General features: G+C 39.0%; 1 protein-coding gene across 2 annotated transcripts in view; it reads left to right on the forward strand.

Annotated features, from left to right (window-relative positions):
- Window positions 1-22,528, forward strand: part of LOC126378822 (P protein-like) — a 30,757-nt gene that overhangs the window by 4,476 nt on the left and 3,753 nt on the right. The window contains exons 5-20 of one of the 2 annotated variants that reach the window (XM_050027244.1): window positions 2-126; window positions 603-711; window positions 1,804-1,843; window positions 3,454-3,631; window positions 5,140-5,306; window positions 5,636-5,835; window positions 8,210-8,388; window positions 9,060-9,346; window positions 10,623-10,823; window positions 11,701-11,816; window positions 12,973-13,120; window positions 13,479-13,611; window positions 14,184-14,350; window positions 18,992-19,097; window positions 21,291-21,433; window positions 22,248-22,364. In XM_050027244.1, coding sequence (XP_049883201.1) covers window positions 2-126; window positions 603-711; window positions 1,804-1,843; window positions 3,454-3,631; window positions 5,140-5,306; window positions 5,636-5,835; window positions 8,210-8,388; window positions 9,060-9,346; window positions 10,623-10,823; window positions 11,701-11,816; window positions 12,973-13,120; window positions 13,479-13,611; window positions 14,184-14,350; window positions 18,992-19,097; window positions 21,291-21,433; window positions 22,248-22,364 — 2,416 coding nt within the window. The remainder of the gene's footprint in view (window position 1; window positions 127-602; window positions 712-1,803; window positions 1,844-3,453; window positions 3,632-5,139; window positions 5,307-5,635; window positions 5,836-8,209; window positions 8,389-9,059; window positions 9,347-10,622; window positions 10,824-11,700; window positions 11,817-12,972; window positions 13,121-13,478; window positions 13,612-14,183; window positions 14,351-18,991; window positions 19,098-21,290; window positions 21,434-22,247; window positions 22,365-22,528) is intronic. The other variant, XM_050027245.1, reaches the window with a different exon arrangement.

A 22,528-nucleotide genomic window follows, 5' to 3' on the forward strand; every position in this document is an offset into this window, starting at 1 on the left:
GTCTCCGTGGAAGATCTTCGACGTGGGGAGGGGAAGACCTCAAGTCTCTGAGAGAGAAGACCATCAGGCCTTTTAAGAGTGCCTACGCACAACGACCACTAGTGTACTACTTGGCTGACTCTGTTGGTGAGATTTCCCCATTTGTCCGACCAAGTAGTGAATGCCAAGTCGCTTGAAGGACCCCATGTTGTAAGAAGGAGGGAACACTTGAGCCGGCAACCCGTTCCATTTTTTAATGGTGCGGCAGAGATGGTTAAACGAAGGAAATCTTTACACCTTTTGTTTTGACGTGACTTATTGTAGATTTGCCGCAGATGGCATTAACTACTTGGCCGGACAAATGGGGAGCGCTGAAGGCTCTCACCCGGTACAACTTTTCAGACAACAGGTCTGAGGGTGCCCAGTTGGCGCGAACCTCGGCTCAGGGCGTCGTCTGAGAGGAAAAAAATTTGAATAGCGATAAGCGCTGATTGAGGGAACTCTTTACAGCGCTATCTAAGTATATAGTTTTTGGAGAACGTAGCTGGGAAAGTCGCTTCAGTGTGGCTTGTTAAGCCCCTTGGCTGCCACGGCTTTTTAAATCTAGTACAATATTGTTACAGTTGGACAGAAGACCGGACAGCAGTTCTACGGCCGGGACCCTCGTGTGGCCAGGGTGAACCCATGCGTTTGTTTACCGTCGAGGCCGCCCAGCTCCGTCTGTACTGACGTGTAAGTGTGTGGGTGTTAGGGAAAGTGTGGGGAGTGTGTGAAAGTGTGTTTGTAGGTGTATGCCGTCGACACCGCCCAGCTCCGTCTGTACTGACGTGTAAGTGTGTGGATGTGAGGAAAAGTGTGGGAAGTGTGTGAGGGTGTGTGTGTGATGAGAGTGTGTGTTTTTATGTGTATGCCGTTGACACCATCCAGTTCCATCTGTACTGGGGTGTGAGGGAAAGTGTGGGAAGTGTGTGAGTGTGTGTGTGCGATGAGAGGGTGTGTTTTTATGTGTAAGCCACCCAGCTCTCAGCTCTGTTCTGTCTATAGTGACATGTATTTTGTACTTAAGTATTTTATGTGTAAGTGTGTGTGTGTGTGTGTGTGTGTAAGTGTGCGTGCGTGCGTGCGTGCGTGTGTGTGTGTTCGTGAGCAGTTCTAAATCTTGTTAGTTTTATTATTTATTAAACGATATCTATATAACGCATAATAACGCATATTTATGAAACGCGACGTTCGTGCGTCACTCAACAGGGTCCACATAATATCAGCGTCGTGGTTCACACCGCGACTTGTGCTGAGTGAGGCCCTTTTATCTCAGGACATCCACCTATGCTTTTTGTAATTGTTTTGTGAAAATTTTTAAGTGATGTTATTGGCTCCGATTCCTGCAGACACCGCCTAATTTTATTTTAAGTTATATCCGTCATTTTCATATCCGTCGAAAAGGAAAGGGACGGATGATTCACAGCTCTTAATTTTAGGAAGAATGAGTGAATGAATAACCCGGGCGAATCAAAAGGTACGTCGCTGGTATGCAATCCGTTTGACGTGCTGTCTACTTAACTGTGTCGGGTTATTGACGGATGTAAAATTTTTAGACGGTTGTTTTAGATTTGTGCTTAAAATTGACGTGTGTTCCATAAATTTTATGCTTGTCGATTACCCGTCCTTTTCCTTTTCGGCGGATAAGAAAATGACAGATATAACTTAAAATAAAATTAGATGGTATTTACAGGAATTAGCACCATTGTCTTGTCTTTGTATGTGGCGTCCTTTTATAATAAACAATTTCTATTCTATTCTATTTATTACTTTTTTTTTTCGCAGGAGCGACGAGCTGTTGGATGAAGAGCAGCCCTTGCGATACGTAAGTTGACATGTCCCACTCGCACTCCACCACGCTGCCCCATTTGACGGTCGCAAGTCAATATATTTATGAAAACATTATGTATGTGCGTAAAAATGTATCTCTCCTTCCGAGAAACTGTGAAAGGCATATTTACAATACAAGGAATAAAAATAAAATTGTTGTTCAAAATTCTAGATTAAGTAAATTAAATTCATCTATTTTGGGGTTATGTATACGTTTTTACAATAAAATACCAGATAATATTTTAAATTTGTCAGAGAATAAATTTAAAGCTCACGTGAAACTTTATGTAAAAAAGCCTATTATAAGATTAATGATTACCTAAATGATAAAAATGTCTGGTAACGAATGTGTTCCTGTAGTTATTAAATAACTTGTAATGTACCTACACTGATTTAAAAGATGTGTTGCTGTTGCAGTTTCTTGTCATTTCTTCTCCTCAGCCATAACACCTTGCGAAATGACGTAAATTCAAAAATGTTACATTGACCTTCAACAAGTTTATCCATGATAATTACGTTGAATAAATGATTCTGATTCTGTGAGCTGGTGGGTTTCGGCTAGAGACAACAACAACCGCTTTGATTCTGTACTTCGGATAGTTCGGATTATTTATTTACTTACACTCACATTTGCACAATTACAGCTATATATCCATTGCGTTACAAACAAGATTCTTATCACAAGAACTTAAAACTACTTACTTCACATTGTATTACATATAGAAAGAAAGGAAGATAGAAACGTTTATTATAAAGGGCCACCACAGTAACAAATATAAAACAAATAACAAATATATAATACTAGCTTTTGCCCGCGACTTTGTCCGCGTGGAAGGATTTTTCCCGCTAATTCCCATTCCCGTGGGAATTTCGGGAATTCCTTTCTTAGTGCACCTCTACGGTACCTAAGCTACGTCCCTTCCAAATTTCAAGTGCCTACGTTTAGCCGTTTAGGCTGTGCGTTGATATGTCAGTCAGTCAGTTTCTCCTTTTATATATTTAGATTAGATAAAACACGGAGTAACACATAACTTACAATAAAAACACATAATAAAACAACTTACTCGAGAAACGCTCTAACCACTAGACCACGGAGGCTGCCTCCGAGCGTATTCATACCATAAACATTTTGTTTTTCGTTTGGTTTTCCCCGAAGGATAAAGCAAAGGGAACTATGCCCATACAGCCATGTCTTACGTATTTTTTTTCTTGATGATTGATGAAATGATGAAAGGTGATGATGATGAAACCTAAGCCCCCACCCTCGGAGTAGAGTCCTACTCCGAACCCGAAACGAATTAACTCAAAAGTCCGCATAAACTTTCGAGTTATGAAGCGGCTTCCTGGCACGAAGCGAAAATAGGCAGATACACTTTGTTTATTGAATACTCCGATATAATAACACTCGCGAATGTCTTCCGACTAACTTAATGCGATCATTAACCACAAAACACCACTTCGTATTAATTATTTAGACTATTCAATGAAGAAAGCAACTGTCCCGTTCCCGTTTCCCGCCAAAAAGCCCATACCATAAACAATCAAATTCCCATTCATTATCCTTCCATAGTATTCTCACTTTCCCACATGTATGTGTCATTTCAGTTCAAAATTGTGATAAGATGTATCGTCTTTTTGATCAAACTGGTTGTGTTCACCGCCATCTGGGTCCTGCTCGTTTATTGGTTCCTGATGAGTGCTGGGTTCATCAATATTGTCCCAGAGCCAGTCATACTGCAAGATGAATTTAATACCTACATCGACAAGGACCAGGACTTCAAATGTAAGTAACATAACATCGGCCCCGATTCCTGCACACACCTAATTTTATTTTAAGTTATAACCCGCACGATCGTATAGGCTCGGGTGTAAAGGGATAAAAGTACCACATCACCTAATTTTATTTTAAGTTATATCTGTCATTTTCTTATCCGCTAAAAGCGAAGTGACGGATGATTGACAGACCAGGTGTCAATTTTAAAATGAGTGAATGAAATAAGCATCTCTCTCATAAACAACCTGTTTGACGTTTGCTGTCAACTTAATGAGTTAGTTTCTAACTAGTCAAATCAGTTACTTTTTACTACTCGATATTATCAATCAATCAATCATTTTTTATTTGCCAGAATACAATTTACAAAAGATGGTATAGTATTACAGTACTTATGTCATAGTATTCAACCTTAACTAGGCATGCAAATATTTTAACAATTTGAAAACAAAACTTCCAATCATAATAAATTTAAAAGTTTACGTTTTAAAAGACAGTCATCAATCATTTAAATCATAAAAACAATTCTCCAACAACCAATTTGTCAATGTTTTCTTAAAACAGCTTCCTTCCAATGACTTCAGACAATCCGGTAGTTTATTATATATTCAAATACATAAGTTAAAAACATTTTTTTCATAAATGAAACACCTGGAAGGGGGCTGATATAGCATGTCTTTATACTGTGCTCTAACATGTCTGTTTGAACGTTCTCTACGGAGTTGGAATATAATGTTGATTACTTTGGAATTTGTATGAAAAAGCAACCTATGACGTCATAGAGAAATATGACAAATGTCGTACTTATTATTACAATTTTCTTTATTAAAAATCATAAATAAGTTAAATAGAAAAAAGAAAACGTTTTTTGTCCTAAACCTAGGAAACTATCCAATTTTATCGGGACACTGGCCAATACATAATTTTGGGAGGGCTATTTAAATTTCTGCGTTCCATAAATGTGTGTTCCATAAATTTTAATGCTTGTCGATTACTCGTTCCAAAATGACTGGTATAACTTAAAATAAAATTAGGAGGTATCTGCAGGAATCGGGCCCAATAGTTTAATAGTTACAAAGAAAGCTGATAATATTATCTATAAAACGTTTTTTTTTATTTTAAGTGTCTTAACTACTACAAAAAAAGACTACCTTAGTTTTGCAGGCCACTGTATATCCCAATTGGGGTAGGCTACATCCATCCATCGCAAGATGAACTAAGTACCCACGCCTCACCGGGCTTTGTGCTAGACCAACGTGATAGACGGTGAGCCGTATCGCCGCCTATAATGGTCGAGCCGAATGTGTTAGCGGAAACTGCACTTAGATAAATTAATATCCCAAAAAAAATAAAAGTCAAAAATAAAAATTTAAAAAGTAGTTAACACTTTCAAGGAAAGAACGTCTATAGACGTTCCGATTCCAAGGTGTCATACTACCTATTATGAACCACCAACGACCCATGGTCTCTGTCCGTGAAAGGGTTAATAAAATAATAACTCTCAAACCTTTTATTTCTAGGGTTACCCATAAACAACACGGCAAGAGCTTTAGAAATGGAAGTGCGGATGCAAGGGCCATTCGCCGATTCGAACGTGTTTTTCAACTGTCAATTTGAAAGGCTGTATTTTCAGAAGGGAGCCTTAAATCTTTCCGATATAAAAATTGATGATGCGGATGACGTGGAGGTAAAAAATTAACTGAACACTTCACTGGACACTTCACTGAACACTTCACTGAATACTTCACTGAACACTTTACTGGACACTTCACTTAATACTTCACAAAATGTTTCGTGCCATGTTTCCTATTTGGATCACCTGATTGTCCAAAAGTAAAATGATCCGTGCTTCGGAAGGCACGTTAAGCCGTTAGTCCCGGTTACTACTTACTGATGTAAGTATGTAGTCGTTACATGAGCCATGTCAGGGACCTATGGTGGCTTAGTAATAACCCTGACACCATGGTTGATGAGGTTGGTATTCCACCTCACAACCCACACTTTCTTCTTTTACAGGTCGACCACAGGATTTACGAGGATTCCTATTCAGCGGTGACCAGCACAACGACCACTAGGATACTGCTCTATACGACCACGACGCCCAGCAGATCCAGAACGACTGTGACAAGTACAGTGCATACAGTGACCTGGATACCCCCGCAATTTAAATCGACTCGATGGACCACAGTGACTGTTGTTAGGAGTAGCACTACCACGTTAGTACAGTCATGAGCAATAACATATACCCACTTTAGAACCCTGTCACACCATCATATTTCATATTTAATGAGACTTACGGTTTAATTTGTCAATACAGTTAATGTGACATGGTTTTTTGACTTTTTTGATAAATTAAACCATAACATAAACAGCCTATATACGTCCCACTGCTGGGCACAGGCCTCCCCTCAATCAACCGGAGGGGGTATGGAGCATACTCCACCACGCTGCTCCAATGCGGGTTGGTGGAGGTGTTTTTACGGCTAATAGCCGGGACCAACGGCTTGACGTGCCCTCCGAAGCACTGAACAAGATTCAAGCCTGAAAGTCCTTACCAAACAAAGGACAGTACACTTAAAGGTCTCCTATACTTAAAGGTTGCCTGGAAGAGATTGCTACTTAGCAATAAGGCCGCCTATTGTACTAATTCTATTTCTCTTTTGTTTTGTATTTTGTTTTTTCCTGTTTGTGCAATAAAGTATTTGTTATGTTATGTTATGACAGTCTCACAAAGTGATTTCGACAATGTCCCCATCGGGAATCGAACCCGGACCTCCAGATCGTGAGCCTAACGCTCTAACCACTAGATCACGGAGGCTGTTAAATTTAAAAATTAAACCATAAGTTCTCAAGTGGGTACATGATATTGCTCATGACTGTACATGCAAAAACTCAATAGGGTGGTTTCCAACCAGTCAAATCAGTTACTTTTTACTAAACGTCAAAACAGGAGATTACTACGGAATCTGCATGAGAAAGCACACTGCGACTTCACAGAAAAACGTGATGAGATGTCGGACTTATTGTTACATTTTTCATTATTAATATTTCTAAATAAGTCAAATAGAAAAAAGAAAACGTTTTTTGTCACCTTTAGATATGTCTTTATTTAGTAGATAATCAGAATTTCATAATTTATCTTTGACCTGGGACTCTGCACTTATTATTTAATTACGTGTTTTGGATTAAATTTAATCGTCATCATTATCCCGTTTCTCACAGGGTCCGCTTACTTAACCTGAAGAATTGACAGGTCCGGTTTTTTACAGAAGCTGCGGCGTCTGACCTTCCAACCCGCGAAGGGAAAACAGCCCAATACAAACATATTCTTTTTTCTATTTAACTTATTTATAAATTTTATTCAAGGCGTGGTAGCCCGTTGGCGCAGCGGTTAACGCGCTCGGTCTGCGATTGTTGAAGTTAAGCAACTTTCGCAAAGGCCGGTTATAGGACGGGTGACCACAAAAAAGTTTTCATCTCCAGCTCCTCCGTGCTTCGGAAGGCACGTTAAGCCGTTGGTCCCGGCCCATTAGCAGTCGTTAATAACCATCAATCCGCACTGGGCCCGCGGTGAGCATCAGAATGACTGCCCAAAATGACAGATCAGCTTTAAAATATTACTAACATCCAATACCTTTTAGCTACTATTTAATACCTTTGTATAGATATTTTCTACCTAATTAATAAATAAGAAAATTAATTTAAAAAATGGCCAGTCATTCTGATGTCTGAATGACCACCCACATTTAGAATCTCCACAAAAAGGCTCCGAAATGTAATTTCGCCTATACACACATTTAGTACCTATTCAGTACCTACCTAAACAAATATTTTTTTTAGATTTTTAAAACTAGAAATAAAAAAATATGAGCAAAAAATGTTTTAACGAAAATGTTTATTGTTTACAACTCAATTATGCACATAATACAAATTATAAAAAAGGAACATATTAATCTTTTATTGCATTTGTTCCTTTTTTATAATTTGTATTATGTGCATAATTGAGTAGTAAACAATAAACAATTAACATTTTCGTTAAAACATTTTTTGCTCATATTTTTTTATTTCTAGTTTTAAAAATCTAAAAAAAATATTTGTTTAGGTAGGTACTGAATAGGTACTAAATTTGTGTATAGGCGAAATTACATTTCGGAGCCTTTTTGTGGAGATTCTAAATGTGGGTGGTCATTCAGACATCAGAATGACTGGCCATTTTTTAAATTAATTTTCTTATTTATTAATTAGGTAGAAAATATCTATACAAAGGTATTAAATAGTAGCTAAAAGGTATTGGATGTTAGTAATATTTTAAAGCTGATCTGTCATTTTGGGCAGTCATTCTGATGCTCACGGCCCGCGTGGTGGTTTAAGGCCCGATCTCCCTATCCATCCATAGGGAAGGCCCGTGCCCCAGCAATGGGGACGTTAATGGGCTGGCGATGATGATGATGGTAGCCCAGTTGGTAGCACCCTTGCCTCTCACTTTGAAGTCGCAGGTCGAATTTGTTTTCGAATTCATGTTTGGATCATAAACCGTCACGTCAAAAAAATAATGTACTTATGTGGCGTCCAACACAATGCTGCTTACAGGGTGTCGACGTCGACGACCAGAACATTTAGATGGTGGACTTTCACCACCATAACAGCCAGGCTGACCCGGTACAACCTGTCCCGGCATCCCATGACGTCGTTCACGGTACAGGAGCCATACAACTTCGTGCCCTGGGGCAACGTGCGGATGTATGGATACACCTTCAGGGACTTCAGAGGTACGTACTACTCGTGAGTAATCGTATCGTGTCGTTTGGTTTGTGTAATATATTCAATAAAACGGCATTTGCATTAATATCAATCATATTTTGACAAAAAAATAAATAAGCTAGTTTATTTGCATGTATTTATTGGTAAGTTGTAGTATAGTTTGTACCCGCAATCTTTCATTTTTTTACATTTTTCCTCACCTTATGGTTGTCTGGAAGAAATCGCTTTAAGCGATAAGGCCGCCATTTGCCTTGTACTTAGTTAAGAGACTTTTTGTAATTATTTATTTTTATTTTGGTGCAATAAAGTGTATTTGTATTGTAAGCTGCGAATATAAAAATAAGCAGTCCCCGACCAAACAGCGACAGTATTAGCAGAACGTAGATAGCTCATTGGGACGGGCTAACCTATAAAATGCAACTTAGGTTCTATGACGATCTTGTGACGTAGCGAGTAGGCGCCGCTACTTCAAAAGCGCACGCCTGATGCCGGGCAACAGCGGTATCAGTACTGGTTGGAGGCAGAGGAAATGGATTCTGGTAGGGCTCTAGCTAGAACATCACCGATTGAGAAATTGGTCGGTGTACTGCGGAACGTAAGGCGATTGGGGCAACCACCGTTCTACACGCCCTATCTATGGAGTATTGAAAAATCTACTGAGGTATGTTCTTTTTTACAGCTGTCGGCGGTCGTTGGCACGGCCATCGACACTACATGAACGACACAGTCGACAGCAACATCACAGTCATATATGGCCTTAAGTATTCATTGAACATGACGACACAAGAAATGCTAGATGATTACGAGTTCTTGGATTCTGTGGCGTTTGCGATAGAGTTCACGAAGGGTGAAGGCTACACGACCACGACGACCACGCCGCCGCCGCCGGTCGTGGTCAAGTCCTCTGACTGCATCAAATACGGCTTCATACTACTGGGATTCCTTTTTGCCCTTCTGTTCTTGCAGGTTCGTTTACACAGTGGCTTTTATTTCCTATATTTGGGTGAATATCAAAATGTGCCAAGTTTAGTGGCGAACTTTCATATTATTTTTTCGGGAAAAATTGGGTTCCGAAATGAAAAAGGATAGTTCTAGCTACGAGGTAACTTGTTCCTCGTAGCTAGAATATGAAAGTTCGCCACCGAACTTGACATTTTGATATTCACCCATTTCTATTTTTATTTTATTAACTATATTTTCAATAGTAGGCCGCTTGGCGTCTCGTCAGTGCCTCTCCTTTTATAAATCTAGGTAATCTAATTCAACCAGCGACAAAGCGGCGCGCGTAAAAATGTATGATGGCCCATAATAAGAACCTTTACAATACAATACAAAACGCTTTATTGCACATAAACCTACTACTTAATTCTTTTTATTTTGACGTGACTTATTGTAGATTTGCCGCAGATGGCATTAACTACTCGGTCGGACAAATGGGGAGCGCTGAAGGCTCTCACCCGGTAGAACGTTTAAGACAACAGGCCTGAGGGTGCCCAGTTGGGCGCGAACCTCGGCTCAGGGCTCTGAGAGGAAAAATATTTGAAAGAATTAATTAATTTTTGTTTATCTGTGCAATAAGCGTTTTTGTATTGTATTGTATTGTTCTTCTAGCGTGTGGGTTGTGAGGTGAATCACCAACCTCATCAACCCTGGTATCAGGGTTATTATTGAGCCGCCTAAGTCGCCTGACATAGCTCATGTTACGATTACTCACTTACATCAGTAACGGCCTCCGCGTCCCAGTGGTTGAGCGTTAGGCTCACGATCCGGAGGTCCCGGATACGAATCCTGGTGGGGACATAACACAAAAATCACTTTGTGATCCCTTATTTGGTTAGGACATTACAGGCTGATCACATAACATAATAAATACTACAGGCTGATCACCTGCTTGTCCAGAAAATAAGATGATCCGTAATTCGGAAGGCTCGATAAGCCGTTGGTCCCGGTTACTACTTACTTCTTCTTCTTATCGTGTGGGTTGTGAGGTGGAATACCAAACTCATCAACCCTGGTGTCAGGGTTATTATTGAGCCGCCAAACGCCCCTGACATGGCTCATGTAGCGACTACATATTTAAATCAGTAAGTAGTAACCGGGACCAACGGCTTAACGTGCTGAAGCACGGATCATCTTACTTTCGGACAATCAGGTGATCAGCCTGTGATGTCTCAACCAAACTGGGGATCACAAAGATGCTTTTCGTTATGTATGTTATTGTATTGTACTGTTTTGTTTGCAGGCAAATAGGATGTTGACGATATTTGTGATCGGCTGTACTTGTCTATCGGTAATTTCGTACCTGAACGTGAGACCAGCCGCCCATATTGTGGTGTCATGGTTGAACCTGGATTACCTCTTCGACCTCATCTTCGTCATGTTGCTGGTCGGTGTGACTGCTGACACTGGGTTGTATGATGTGATAGGCTACTATCTGTGCAAGGTAAGGGATATGGGGCTTTATTTTTGATTTTCACGTAACTCATCAGAATATATTTTCGCACGCGACTTGAAGCCGAGCGATTCAAAATAAAGCCCATTGACATTACACCCTCTCCCACACACTCACCCTCTTATACACACCCTCACATGCACACACCCTCTCACACACAACCTGTGACACGTTTTCACTATACACATAAACATACACATACACACCTTCACACACACCCAGTCACAAACTTACACTAAACACACACACGCACCCTCTTTCCCTCTCTGACACACACACGCCACACACAAACACACCCGCACACGCACACCAACACAAATACACACGCACACGCACACACACACTAACACTCACACCCACACGCACACACACACGCACACGCACGCACACACACACACACACACACACACACACACACACACAGTATAACACGCATGCATATGCAAAGGCATACACACTCATTTACACATGCACGCACACACATATTATTCTGGTGTCAGGGTTATTGATGACTCATGTAACGACTACGTACTTACGTCAATATGTAGTAACCGCGACCAACGGCTTAATGTGCCTTCCAAAACACGGATCATCTTACTTTTAGACAATTGGGTGTAAAACCTCACTTTGAGTCACACTCACTCACTAACACATTTGGCTCGACCATTATAGACGGCGATACGGCTCACCTATCACGTTGGTCTAACAGAACGCTCGGTGAGGTGTGGGTAGTTAGTTCATCTAGCGATGGATGTACCTCTGACTACCCCAATTAGGATATAGTCGTGAGCTTATGTTGAATTGTAATTATGAACTTTTTTTGAAGTACTGTAAGAGTTGTCGCAAATTGTCCATTTTATTGTTTCAGGCAGTAAAATGCAATATATTTGCACTATCGTTTATTCTATGCTTCATATCCTTTGTGTTCGCAATCATAATGGACAGTGTTGTGGCAATATTGCTCCTAACGCCGATAGCGATAAGGTACGATAACGTCAATGTATAGTGTCTGTGTAAAACGAGGTGTTTTCTGTGAAGTGTCCGGGGTGTGGCTTAATGAAAATTGTATAATAATGGCCCCGATTCCTGCAGAGACCTCCTAATTTTATTTTAAGTTTTACTTGTCATTTTCTTAACTACCGAAAAGGAAAGGGACGGATGATTGACAACTGTTAATTTTAAAATGAATGAATAACCCGGGCGAATAAAATGGGCATCTCGCTCATATGCAACCCGATTGACGTGTGCTGTCAACTTAATTCTGTCGGGTCATTGACCAATATAAAAATTTGGTAGGGATTTTTTTCTGCCTAAAAGTCACTGTTGACGGATGCGTCTGGGAGGATATATGGAATAGAATAGAAATAGTTTATTATAAAAGGGCGCCACACACAAAAAAAAAAAACAACCACATCATATCAAATTTCCACTAAAACAATTACAAAAAAGCAAGACGGATGTTTGTCGAAATGATCATAAGGTGGTGGTGGACGTCCTGAGATAAAAGGGCCTCACTCAGCACAAGACGCGGCGTGAACTACGACGCTGATATTATGTGGACCCTGTTGGGTGACGCACGAACATCGTACCATCATCATATTGCATATATATCGCAAGTCAATATATTTATGAAAACATTATGTATGTGCGTAAAATGTATCTCTCCTTCCGAGAAACTGTGAAAGGCACACTTACAATACAAGGAATAAAAATAAAATTGTTGTTCAAAATTCTAGATTAAGTAAATTAAATTCATCTTTTTTGGGGTTATGTATACGTTTTTACAATAAAATACCAGACAAGTAATATTTTAAATTTGTCAGAGAATAAATTTAAAGCTCACGTGAAGCTTACTTTATGTAAAAAAGCTTATTATAAGATTAATGATTACCTAAATGATAAAAATGTCTGGTATTGAATGTGTTCCTCTAGTTTTTTTTTTTTTAGTTATTAAATAACTTGTAATGTACCCTCATTGATTTGTGTTGCTGTTGCAGTTTCTTGTCATTTCTTCTCCTCAGCCATAACACCTTGCGAAATGACGTAAATTCAAAAATGTTACATTGACCTTCAACAAGTTTATCCATGATAATTACGTTGAATAAATGATTCTGATTCTATCATCATCATCATATTGCAGGACATTAGAAGAGGGCCAGATGAACCCGGTCCCCGTCCTGTTGTCAATGATCCTGTATTGCAACATGGCGAACATCCTGAATGTTGACTACAATTACCTCAACTCCGCGCTCCTTAAGGGTCCGGAGAGGTGGCAGGCTCTGGATACGGTAAGTTTTTTTCTATAAATGAAGGACTTTTCAGGCCACGTTATTCAAAAAAAAAACTTAAAACTTTTTATTTCGTGGATATTTTTATCGTTTAAACCATAATTGATATAGTGCTAATAAAAACTGCGGTAAGCCGTTGCTTAACGTGCTTTCCGAAGCACGAACCATCTTACTTTTTGGACAATCAGGTGATCAGCCAGTAATGTCCTAACCAAACTAGGGATCACAAAGTGTTTTTTCGGGGTCTCGGGATCGTGAGCCCAACGCTCAACTGAACCACGGAGGCCGTCATTTTCCCTTAGCACGGGTGGGTGCTATAAAAAAGAAACAAAAATCATTTATCCTTCTTTTGTTTCAGGTGTACAAGGAATTGTCGTTTTCATATCAAATGTTCCCAAAGGTGTTGTTAGTGGCGTTCGTGACAGCTGTGTATCTGGTGACAATATTCGCTCTGTTGAAACCACATAGATATGCTATTCCGGAGATATCAGGTAAGACCGGGTCCCGGGTTCGTATCCCGGTGGGGAACAAATCACAAAAATCACTATGCGATAACTGAACACTTCACTGCACACTTCACTGAACACTTCACTGGACACTTCACTAGACACTTCACTGGACACTTCACTGGACACTTCACTGAACACTTCACAAAAACGTTTCGTGCCATGTTCGTGTTTGGTTACGGCATTACAGGCTGATCACCTGATTGTCCGAAAGTAAGATGATCCGTGCTTTTGAAGGGGCGTTAAGCCGTTGGTCCCGGTTACTACTTGACGTAAGTGAGCTTGACGTACCAGTTTTCAGACAGTTAGGGTGGTATTAATAAACTAATCTCAGCTTCGAGACTGCCCTCAAGATCATGTCAATGTGACAGTTCTTACTTATATAAAAACAGGGACTTGAGCATGGTCTTGAGGGCAGTCTCAGCTGAGATTAGTTTATTAATACCAATCCCATGCTTTCATAGCTTCTAAGTAATTACTGACCTTTAATTACCTCTTTTACAAAAATCGGGATATTCTGAACGCCAATGGGAATTAATATTGTCTTTCCGTTCCAGCGCTGATTCACCGCCAGATACTCCTGCGCATCGCGGCGTCCGGGATCCACAGGAGCAGCAGGCACTGGCTGCGGGTGAGGAACAAGCTGATCGAGTGGCACCACGAGCTGGACCAGGAGCGCCTCAGCAGACTCTCGGCGGAGCAACCACCTCAGGAACCCAGACCGGTAACATACATACAGCAATATCATGTACCCATTTTAGGACGCTGTCGCACTAACATATTTGACATTTAGTGAGACTTATAGTTAAATTTGTCAAAAAAGTTAATGTGATATGCAATGATCGGAATAGGTAGTGCAATTTAGGGTCAACGACCTCAAACATTATATTAGTGTGGATACGCCCGGCGGGATTGCGGGATTGCGGGATTTCGGATATTTTCTATCTATACTGGTATTATAAAAGAAAACAATTATTTCATAAGTAATATATTTTAAATGTTTATCATTTCTAAAGTGAAAAGTATGGAAGAAATAAAAAACATTGGTCCTTTAAATATTTTTTTATTATTGTAAAACGTGTAAGCATTCAATTACGAATAAAAGTGTTCATACAATGTAGACAACAAGTTAAAATAATAATTTGTTAATTAACAACATAATCAGAGAAATACCATTAGAAAACATAGCATCATGCCTGTAACCCCGAAGGGGTAGGCAGAAGTATAAAATACCCACTCCTCGCCAGCTATGTTTGAGTCGCATATAGGGGGCGAGCCTATTGCCATTTATCGGGCACCAATTATGAGCACATGATAATCATAATGAAATTTAACATTGTTGATTAATATTTAATTTAACCTTTGCATTAAATAAAAACAGTAGTTATCGTAATTTATTTCAATTCGACAGAAAACGAACGAATGAACGATTGAATTAAAAAGTTTGTTTCCTTCAATCGTCATCCTCATTCTCACTATCAATTTCTTCAACATTTGAAATGTCATTTTCGTTTTCTGTGGAATTGCAATAAATTACGATAATCTTTTCCATATTTGCCAACTTTAATCTATTTCTTTTAACATTTAATATCCATTTATATCTCGAAAACGTCCGTTCAACTTCTACTGATGTCAGCGGGGCAAATTTCCAAATTAAAATATCGTCAGTTGCTGAACCGCTTGCGATTTGTTCTGAAAACGTCCTGATAATATCAATATCCGGATTGCGAGCTATGACTGCTTCTAATTTATTTTGTATAGGTTAACTCATACTCCAATTTACTACTGACCTTACTTCATCAAATATTTGAAATGATTCGACTATGGATCTATCGCGTTTTTGTAAATTTGTCAACGCTATTTGTATTATTTTAAAGTTTTCGTCGATGAAATTTAAATCATTTCGAATATTGTCTTTATTAATAATATTTTTCGCATTTTTTATTAAGACTGCTTCTGAACTTCTCAAACAAAAATATGTTTAATTTCGTCAAAATATTTCACATAATAAGAGGCTGCTGCAAGCCAAGTGCCCCACCGTGTTATTATTGGTTGAGGTGGCAACGGTAAATTGGGATACATGTCTTTTAACAATTTTACTCTACTGGGAGACTTCAAAAAAATTTTCTTTCCGTTGGCAATCAGTGTGTCTACATCCGGATATTCAGAACGTATTTTTTCTGCTACCCGATGGAGATCATGAGCTAAACAAGTGACATGCTTCATGTTCGGAAAATGTTGTTTTAAAACTCGCCCCGCTGTCAACATGTACGCAACACTGTCTGTACATAACAAAAGAACACTTTCCACTTTATCTTCATAGGAGTCACCCCACAGATTTTTCAAACAATCAATGACAAACTGAGAAATTGTTTTTCCATTAACATTTTCTAATACTTTACAAGCTATTAGGTAAACTTTTTTTGATGCTGTAGAGTTCAAAGGTTTGACCAAAAAGTGCACTACATATCTTCCTAAGAAATCAGTAGTTTCATCCAATGAAATCCATATTTTTTCGTCCACAATCTCGCTGTGTATTGTAGCAAGCTTCTTTGCATAAATTTCGTCCAAATATTTTTTTCTGAGTATTGACTGGGCACTATTCACTGGGCAGCTTTTTTCGATTAGAACAAGCGCAGCACATGTATTTTTGAAAAAAGTTTTTAAAAGATGGGTTTTCAACTTGTGCCCACGGAATATTACATAGAATAAGGAACTCTATAAAATCAAATAAAAAATCATTTGGAGACATCGACGGTGTTCCCTTATGCACAACTCCCTCAACATGTCTCTTGATGGTGCTCTTTCGACATCCGATGTTAGTCTCACATTTCGTACAGTAAATTGTGTGATTTGTGGACTCGTACATCAGTTCAGGATAGGATTCAATCCAGCGTTGAACAGTCTCTTCCTTTGCTCGCCAACTCATGTTGTCTGAGCTGAGTAATCTGAAAAGAAAAAAATCGTTTAGACTATTATGTAAACATGAAGTACATGTTTATAAAAAGTTAGTCCTGTTGTATAAATAGCCATATTGTATTTATAGTCAATACTAGATAACATTACCGTTCCCGCGATATTCCGAGACTTCCGAGGCACCATAAAGTTTGCATCGAACTGTTTGTACTTTTAAAAGTAAATTACGATGGCCTCTTAATTTTTCGTAGACTATAATCTATAATATATATTTATCATTCAAAATATCTTTAAAAAAGCAACCTAACTATGAGCCAAATATTATTCAAATTCTATTAGCTTTTTTCTTTGTGGAGAGACCTTTAAGCATTTTAATATCCTAATCTTATTTAAAACTTTACAAGTCTTCATAGCTAAGTATTTTAAAAAAGGGCTCGGGATCAAACCTTGTTGCCTTTTATATTTTTAATACTCTTAAGTACTATTTTGAAACAATAGAGACAAATCAAGAGAACTTAAATATGATTCAAGTATAAAACCAATATCAACGAAGTAACCTTGATAGACTAAAACTATTTCTAATTATAATTTTCTACGTTACAATCAAACAAAACCTTACACATTTAAATATGAATGTTAGTACTTACCGATTTTCACCCAAAAATGGTCCTTTTCATAAACAAATCCAATTCAGTCACGCAAAAATCAGAAGTCCGGTATACAAGAGCCAAATTATCACAAATGCAGAGGTTCGTCAGTCCATAAAACAAGCCAAGATGTCGTCAAGATAACCAAATAAGTAACTCGAACTCACAACGTATGCACTCAATGAACCGAAGAACAGGAGTGAACAAACACCGCCGTATCACCTCATCATCCCTTTTGCAAAAAAGAGACAGAAATATGGGATTTATTGTCTCTTTCTCCCATTTACACTTTATGTTAGTACTCTTATCAGTCGTTGCCTTTGTTAAGCAAAAACAATAATAAGTACAGAAGTTTCACTCTTTTATTGTTTAGCGCATGCCGCCGCCACTTGAAAGGCAAATGCCGCCAACAAAAAAAAAAGTAGAACACTGCATTCATTTCAAATTGGCATCTTATCGCTAATCGTACAAGAGTGCAATTTGCGTGCCCTTGTATTCGTACAATACATTTTCTAAGAATTTTAGTTGAGTTTGAAATAAGGAAAAATATGGCGGTCAATTAAGTTAAGTCGCGTTAAATTGCATAATAATTTAATGTAATATAACATTTTTAAACCCTAATAATCTTTATTGTGACCAGCTCGTATCGAAATAGTAATCCCGCGCGGTTGGCATGTCCATGTTAAGATTTCGTCACGCAATCCCGCCAAATTGCACTACCTATTCCGATCACTGGTGATATGGTACCAAAGTGTATATGCTCGTGACCATACATACATACATAAACTCACGCCTATTTCCCACCCCCTCCAGGGTAAGCAGAGACTATAGAATTCCATTTGCTTCGACCGGTAACATTCTAGGATTTATTCTTCTTCTTAGTGAACATTAACCATCTTCTCTTCTTCTATCGTGTGGGTTGTGAGGCGGAGTACCAACCTCATTAACCCTGGTGTCCGGGTTACTATTGAGCCGCCAAAGGCCCCTGATATGGATTGATTCAAGACTAAACTATTTATTTACATTTCACGACTTTACAGTGCAAAAGCGCTAATGCGCCGTGAAACTTTGAATATAAACTTTCATTATAAATATAATTAGACATAATGGCCCCGATTCCTGCAGACACCTCCTAATTTTATTTTAAGTTATATCCGTCATTTTTTTATCTGCCGAAAAGGAAAGAGACGGATGATTGACAGCTCTTAATTTTAGGAAGAATGAGTAAATTAATGAATAACCCGGCCGAATCAAACAGGTATCTCGTTGGTATGCAAATCGTTTGACGTGTGCTGTCAACTTAATTCTGTCGGGTTATTGACCAATGTAAAATTTTTAGACGCTTGTTTTAAATTTGTGCTTAAAATTGACGTGTGTTCCATAAATTTATGCTTGTCGATTACCCGTCCCTTTCCTTTTCGGCGGATAAGAAAATGACGGGTATAACTTAAAATAAAATTAGGAGGTGTCTGCAGGAATTAGCACCAACATGGAATTTAAGTGTAAATAATATAAAAACATATCAAATTTTCACACATCATTCAGATGATGAAGACGCAGAACCTCAGACACTCGCGACACACATACGTCCACTCACTCACAAACAGATCACACTCTGGTGCTGATGCAAGGAGTGCATTAAGCACGTGCACGGCACGGAGGAGTGACGAGTGCGTGCTCGCCACAGTGCGCTAATTTTTTGACGTTCAAAAAGCGCTAACTTTGTAAGCCAATTTTGAGAAATAATTTTTTGAATTTTAAATTTGAATTTGGCCACGACATTGACACTGTGATGTTTTCAGGTTAATAACAAGATCAGGGACAAAGTACTTCTGTTCAAAGTGTGTGTAGTGGTGGCAATGGTGATAATACTCGTCTTTCTGCGACGGAACAAATTGCTAGGATTAGGTATGTATACCCTCTTCTTACACCCGTTTTCTTACGGCCTGACTATACCTGTTGGTGACATCGTAACGAATACCAAGGGGGATGATTCAGCTCATTACTCTGAGTTAATATCAAGTGGAATTTTCGATCGCAAAAGTATAGAATTCAAAAAAAATAATCAAAAAGTACTTATATTCTTTTCTTACAACATGTAAGAAAAGAATACCCTTCTTTCTTAACACTTTCAAGGACAGAACGTCTACGGACGTTCCGATTCCAAGGTGTCACCTATTATGAACCATCAATGACCCATGGTCTCTGTCCATGTAAGGGTTAAACTAGTTACTGGAGCCTCCTTTTAAGCAAAATATGGTTGTACCAGGAGACTCCGCTCTTCTATAACAGTAGTAAATAGGTAAGAAAGTTTTGTTACCCTTACGTTTTACAAATAAGCAATTAAAGAATGTTTGTATAATGTGTGTGCGTGTGTGCGTGTGTGTGCGTGTGTGTGTGTGTGTAAGTGTAAGTGTGGGCGTGCTCGGGCAATGAGGGTAGATTCCTCCTGTCTTGAATTGAAAATAATTAAAAAAAAAACTTTGCGACGAATCATGAATTCTGCGACGGAAAATTCCACTTCATACCAACTCAGAATCGAGGTCTGAATCACCCCCCTTAGTATTCGTTACGATGTCACTAACACTGTAGATGTAAAGCTGGTTTAAAACCATTTAAACCAATCCGTTTACGAAAAAAACCGTTTAAAACCGATATCAACCATTTATTTCGGTTTAAAACTGCTGCTGTTGATGACTATGTTTTTGTTAATTATAACTACATTTGCTTGATTTTACCGAGGTAATGATATGAAGGGGTACTTACCTATAAATTGTGTAAAGAATTTTTGAATGTGTAATAAGAATAAGTATAAGGTCAATGTGGGGAAGACCGGCATACTGTTCTAAAATTTGAGTTTGACTGAGTTTATTACAGAAAATGTTATTTGTAGACCAAGTAGTAGTAGTAGTAGTTTGTAGAATTATTGAGGACAGAAGAGGAAAGATGATTGGACACCTAATAAGACACGACGAATTCATTAAAAACATTATAGAAGGAAAGCTAGAAGGAAAGAGAGGAAGGGGAAGACCAAGAAGAGCTTACATGGAACAGATTAAAGAAAAGGTTAATGTCGTGTCTTATAGGGAAGTCAAGCAATTGGCCTTTGATAGACTGGAATGGAAAATGCTACACCGACAAGAGCGTGGCTCTTAAATTGATGATGATGAGACCAAGTCATATGATCGGGTATGATAGATAATTTACTTGGCTATGTTTATAAGTCTAAATATAAAAGAAAGCGCCGTAATCTTTTGATATACAATCGTTTTTTAAAACATGTCAAGTAGACGGTCTTCCAATGCAGTGTGAGGCAAGTCCGTCCAAAAATTAAGCAAAATTAAAAATTTTGAAAAAAACCCACGACGGTAGAAATCTCATCGAAAAAGAATAAAATAACTCATAACCCCCGACTTAACCCAATTATTATGTAACGAAACATTATAATAGACTTAAAAATACTTTCTAAAAAAGAGTTGATATCTCGAGAAATCGGTAATAATAGATATAATTAAGTACCGAAACAATGATATGGATGTTTACAGTTTTTTCCTAACGTGTCTGTTTCTCGAAGATACCTATACTTAAATGTAGCGATAATAATTTTACCATAATACATAACCTAGGAATATCCGTCAAAAAGTACCTACTTAATATTTTTATTGATATTCTATAAACTAATAATATGAAACTGCTTCTATGCTGTTCTGGGAGCAAATAAAAAACATAGAAAACGTTCAGCTGCTTGTCTTCCCGGGCATGTCGTAAAAACCGACAGAGGGATTGTGTCCTCTAACATGATGGACTAATGTTATGGGCGATAGGCTGATCCCTTATCACCATAAGGTTCATCATATCCAGCTTACGACATCGTATCAACAGTGGCTGCAAGTCGTCTTTGATTACTTGTGGCTCTGCCCACCCCATTAGGGATTACGGGCGTGAGTTTATGTATGTATGATGTAATAATATGAAACATGACGTGAAGTGACCAAAAATTGCCCATAATAAAGTTTAAAACAGTTCTTTCATTGTTGTATGCGAGTTTTCAACGGTTTGAAACGATTTATTTGGGGTTTATAACGGCAAAATTGTTTGTAGGAGAAGCTTCCATTGGATGGATCGTCGCGATGGCGTTGGGCTATCTCCTGATCTTCACCAACCCACCAGATCTGAACCTACTTCTTTGGAGGATGCAATGGGGCACGATAATATCGTTCATGTGTTTATTCTTTCTAGAAAAGGTAAGTATTATCGTTGCTTCTATGCTGTTCTGGGAGCAAATAAAAACATAGAACACATTCAGCTGCTTGTCTTCCCGGGCATGTCGTAAAAACCGACAGAGGGATTGTGTCCTCTAACATGATGGACTATTGTTATGGGCGATAGGCTGATCCCTTATCACCATAAGGTTCTTCATATCCAGCTTACGACATCGTATCAACAGTGGCTGCGAGTTGTCTTTGATTACTTCTGCTCTGCCCACCCCATTAGGGATTACGGGCGCGAGTTTATGTGTGTATGTATTATCGTTGTCTTCTTCTCTCGAGTGGGTTGGGTCAATGACCGACCACACCAACACTGGACAAGATTACAATTGATTCGCCAACGACGTTAACGACCTCCGTGGTCCAGTGGTCGAGGGTTGAGCTCATCCGGAGGTCCCGGGTTCAATTCCCGGTGGGGACATGTCATAAAAATTACTGTGGTCCCTAGTTTGGTTCTTTCTCTTCATATCGTGTGGGTTCTGAGGTGGAATACCAACCTCATCAACCCTGGTGTCAGGGTTGCTATTGAGCCGCCAAAGGCCCCTGACATGGCTCTTGCGACTTCTTGCTTACATTGGTAAGCAGTAACCGGGACCAACGGCTTAACGTGCCTTCCGAAGCACGGATCATCTTACTTTCGGACGATCAGGTAATCAGCCTGTAATGTCCTAACCAAACTAGGGATCGCAAAGTGATTTTTGTGATATGTCCCCACCGGGATTGGAACCCGGGACCTCCGGATCGTGAGCCCAGGCGCTAGGCGTGATCTTATAATTTATTTGTTTTTCAGACACTGGACACGATGCGAATGCACAGGAGGCTTTACGATTTTTCGGTAAAACATCTACCAAACACAACCACCGGAAGTAAAGCCCTACTGCTCACCGTAATCAGAAATTTATTCTGGGTCAGTGCATTTTCATTTGCCATACTTAAGGGTGTCGGGGACCCTCGCTATAATATTATTTGAATTGAATTTGAATGAGTGGCTTTCCAGGCTACGTTCCGCTAACGAATTTTGACAGTACCTTGTATGTAAATACTGGCCCCGATTCCTGCAGACACCGCCTA

This window comes from Pectinophora gossypiella, chromosome 27 (genome assembly GCF_024362695.1).
Source record: "Pectinophora gossypiella chromosome 27, ilPecGoss1.1, whole genome shotgun sequence".
NCBI classification, from domain to species: Eukaryota; Metazoa; Arthropoda; class Insecta; order Lepidoptera; family Gelechiidae; genus Pectinophora; species Pectinophora gossypiella.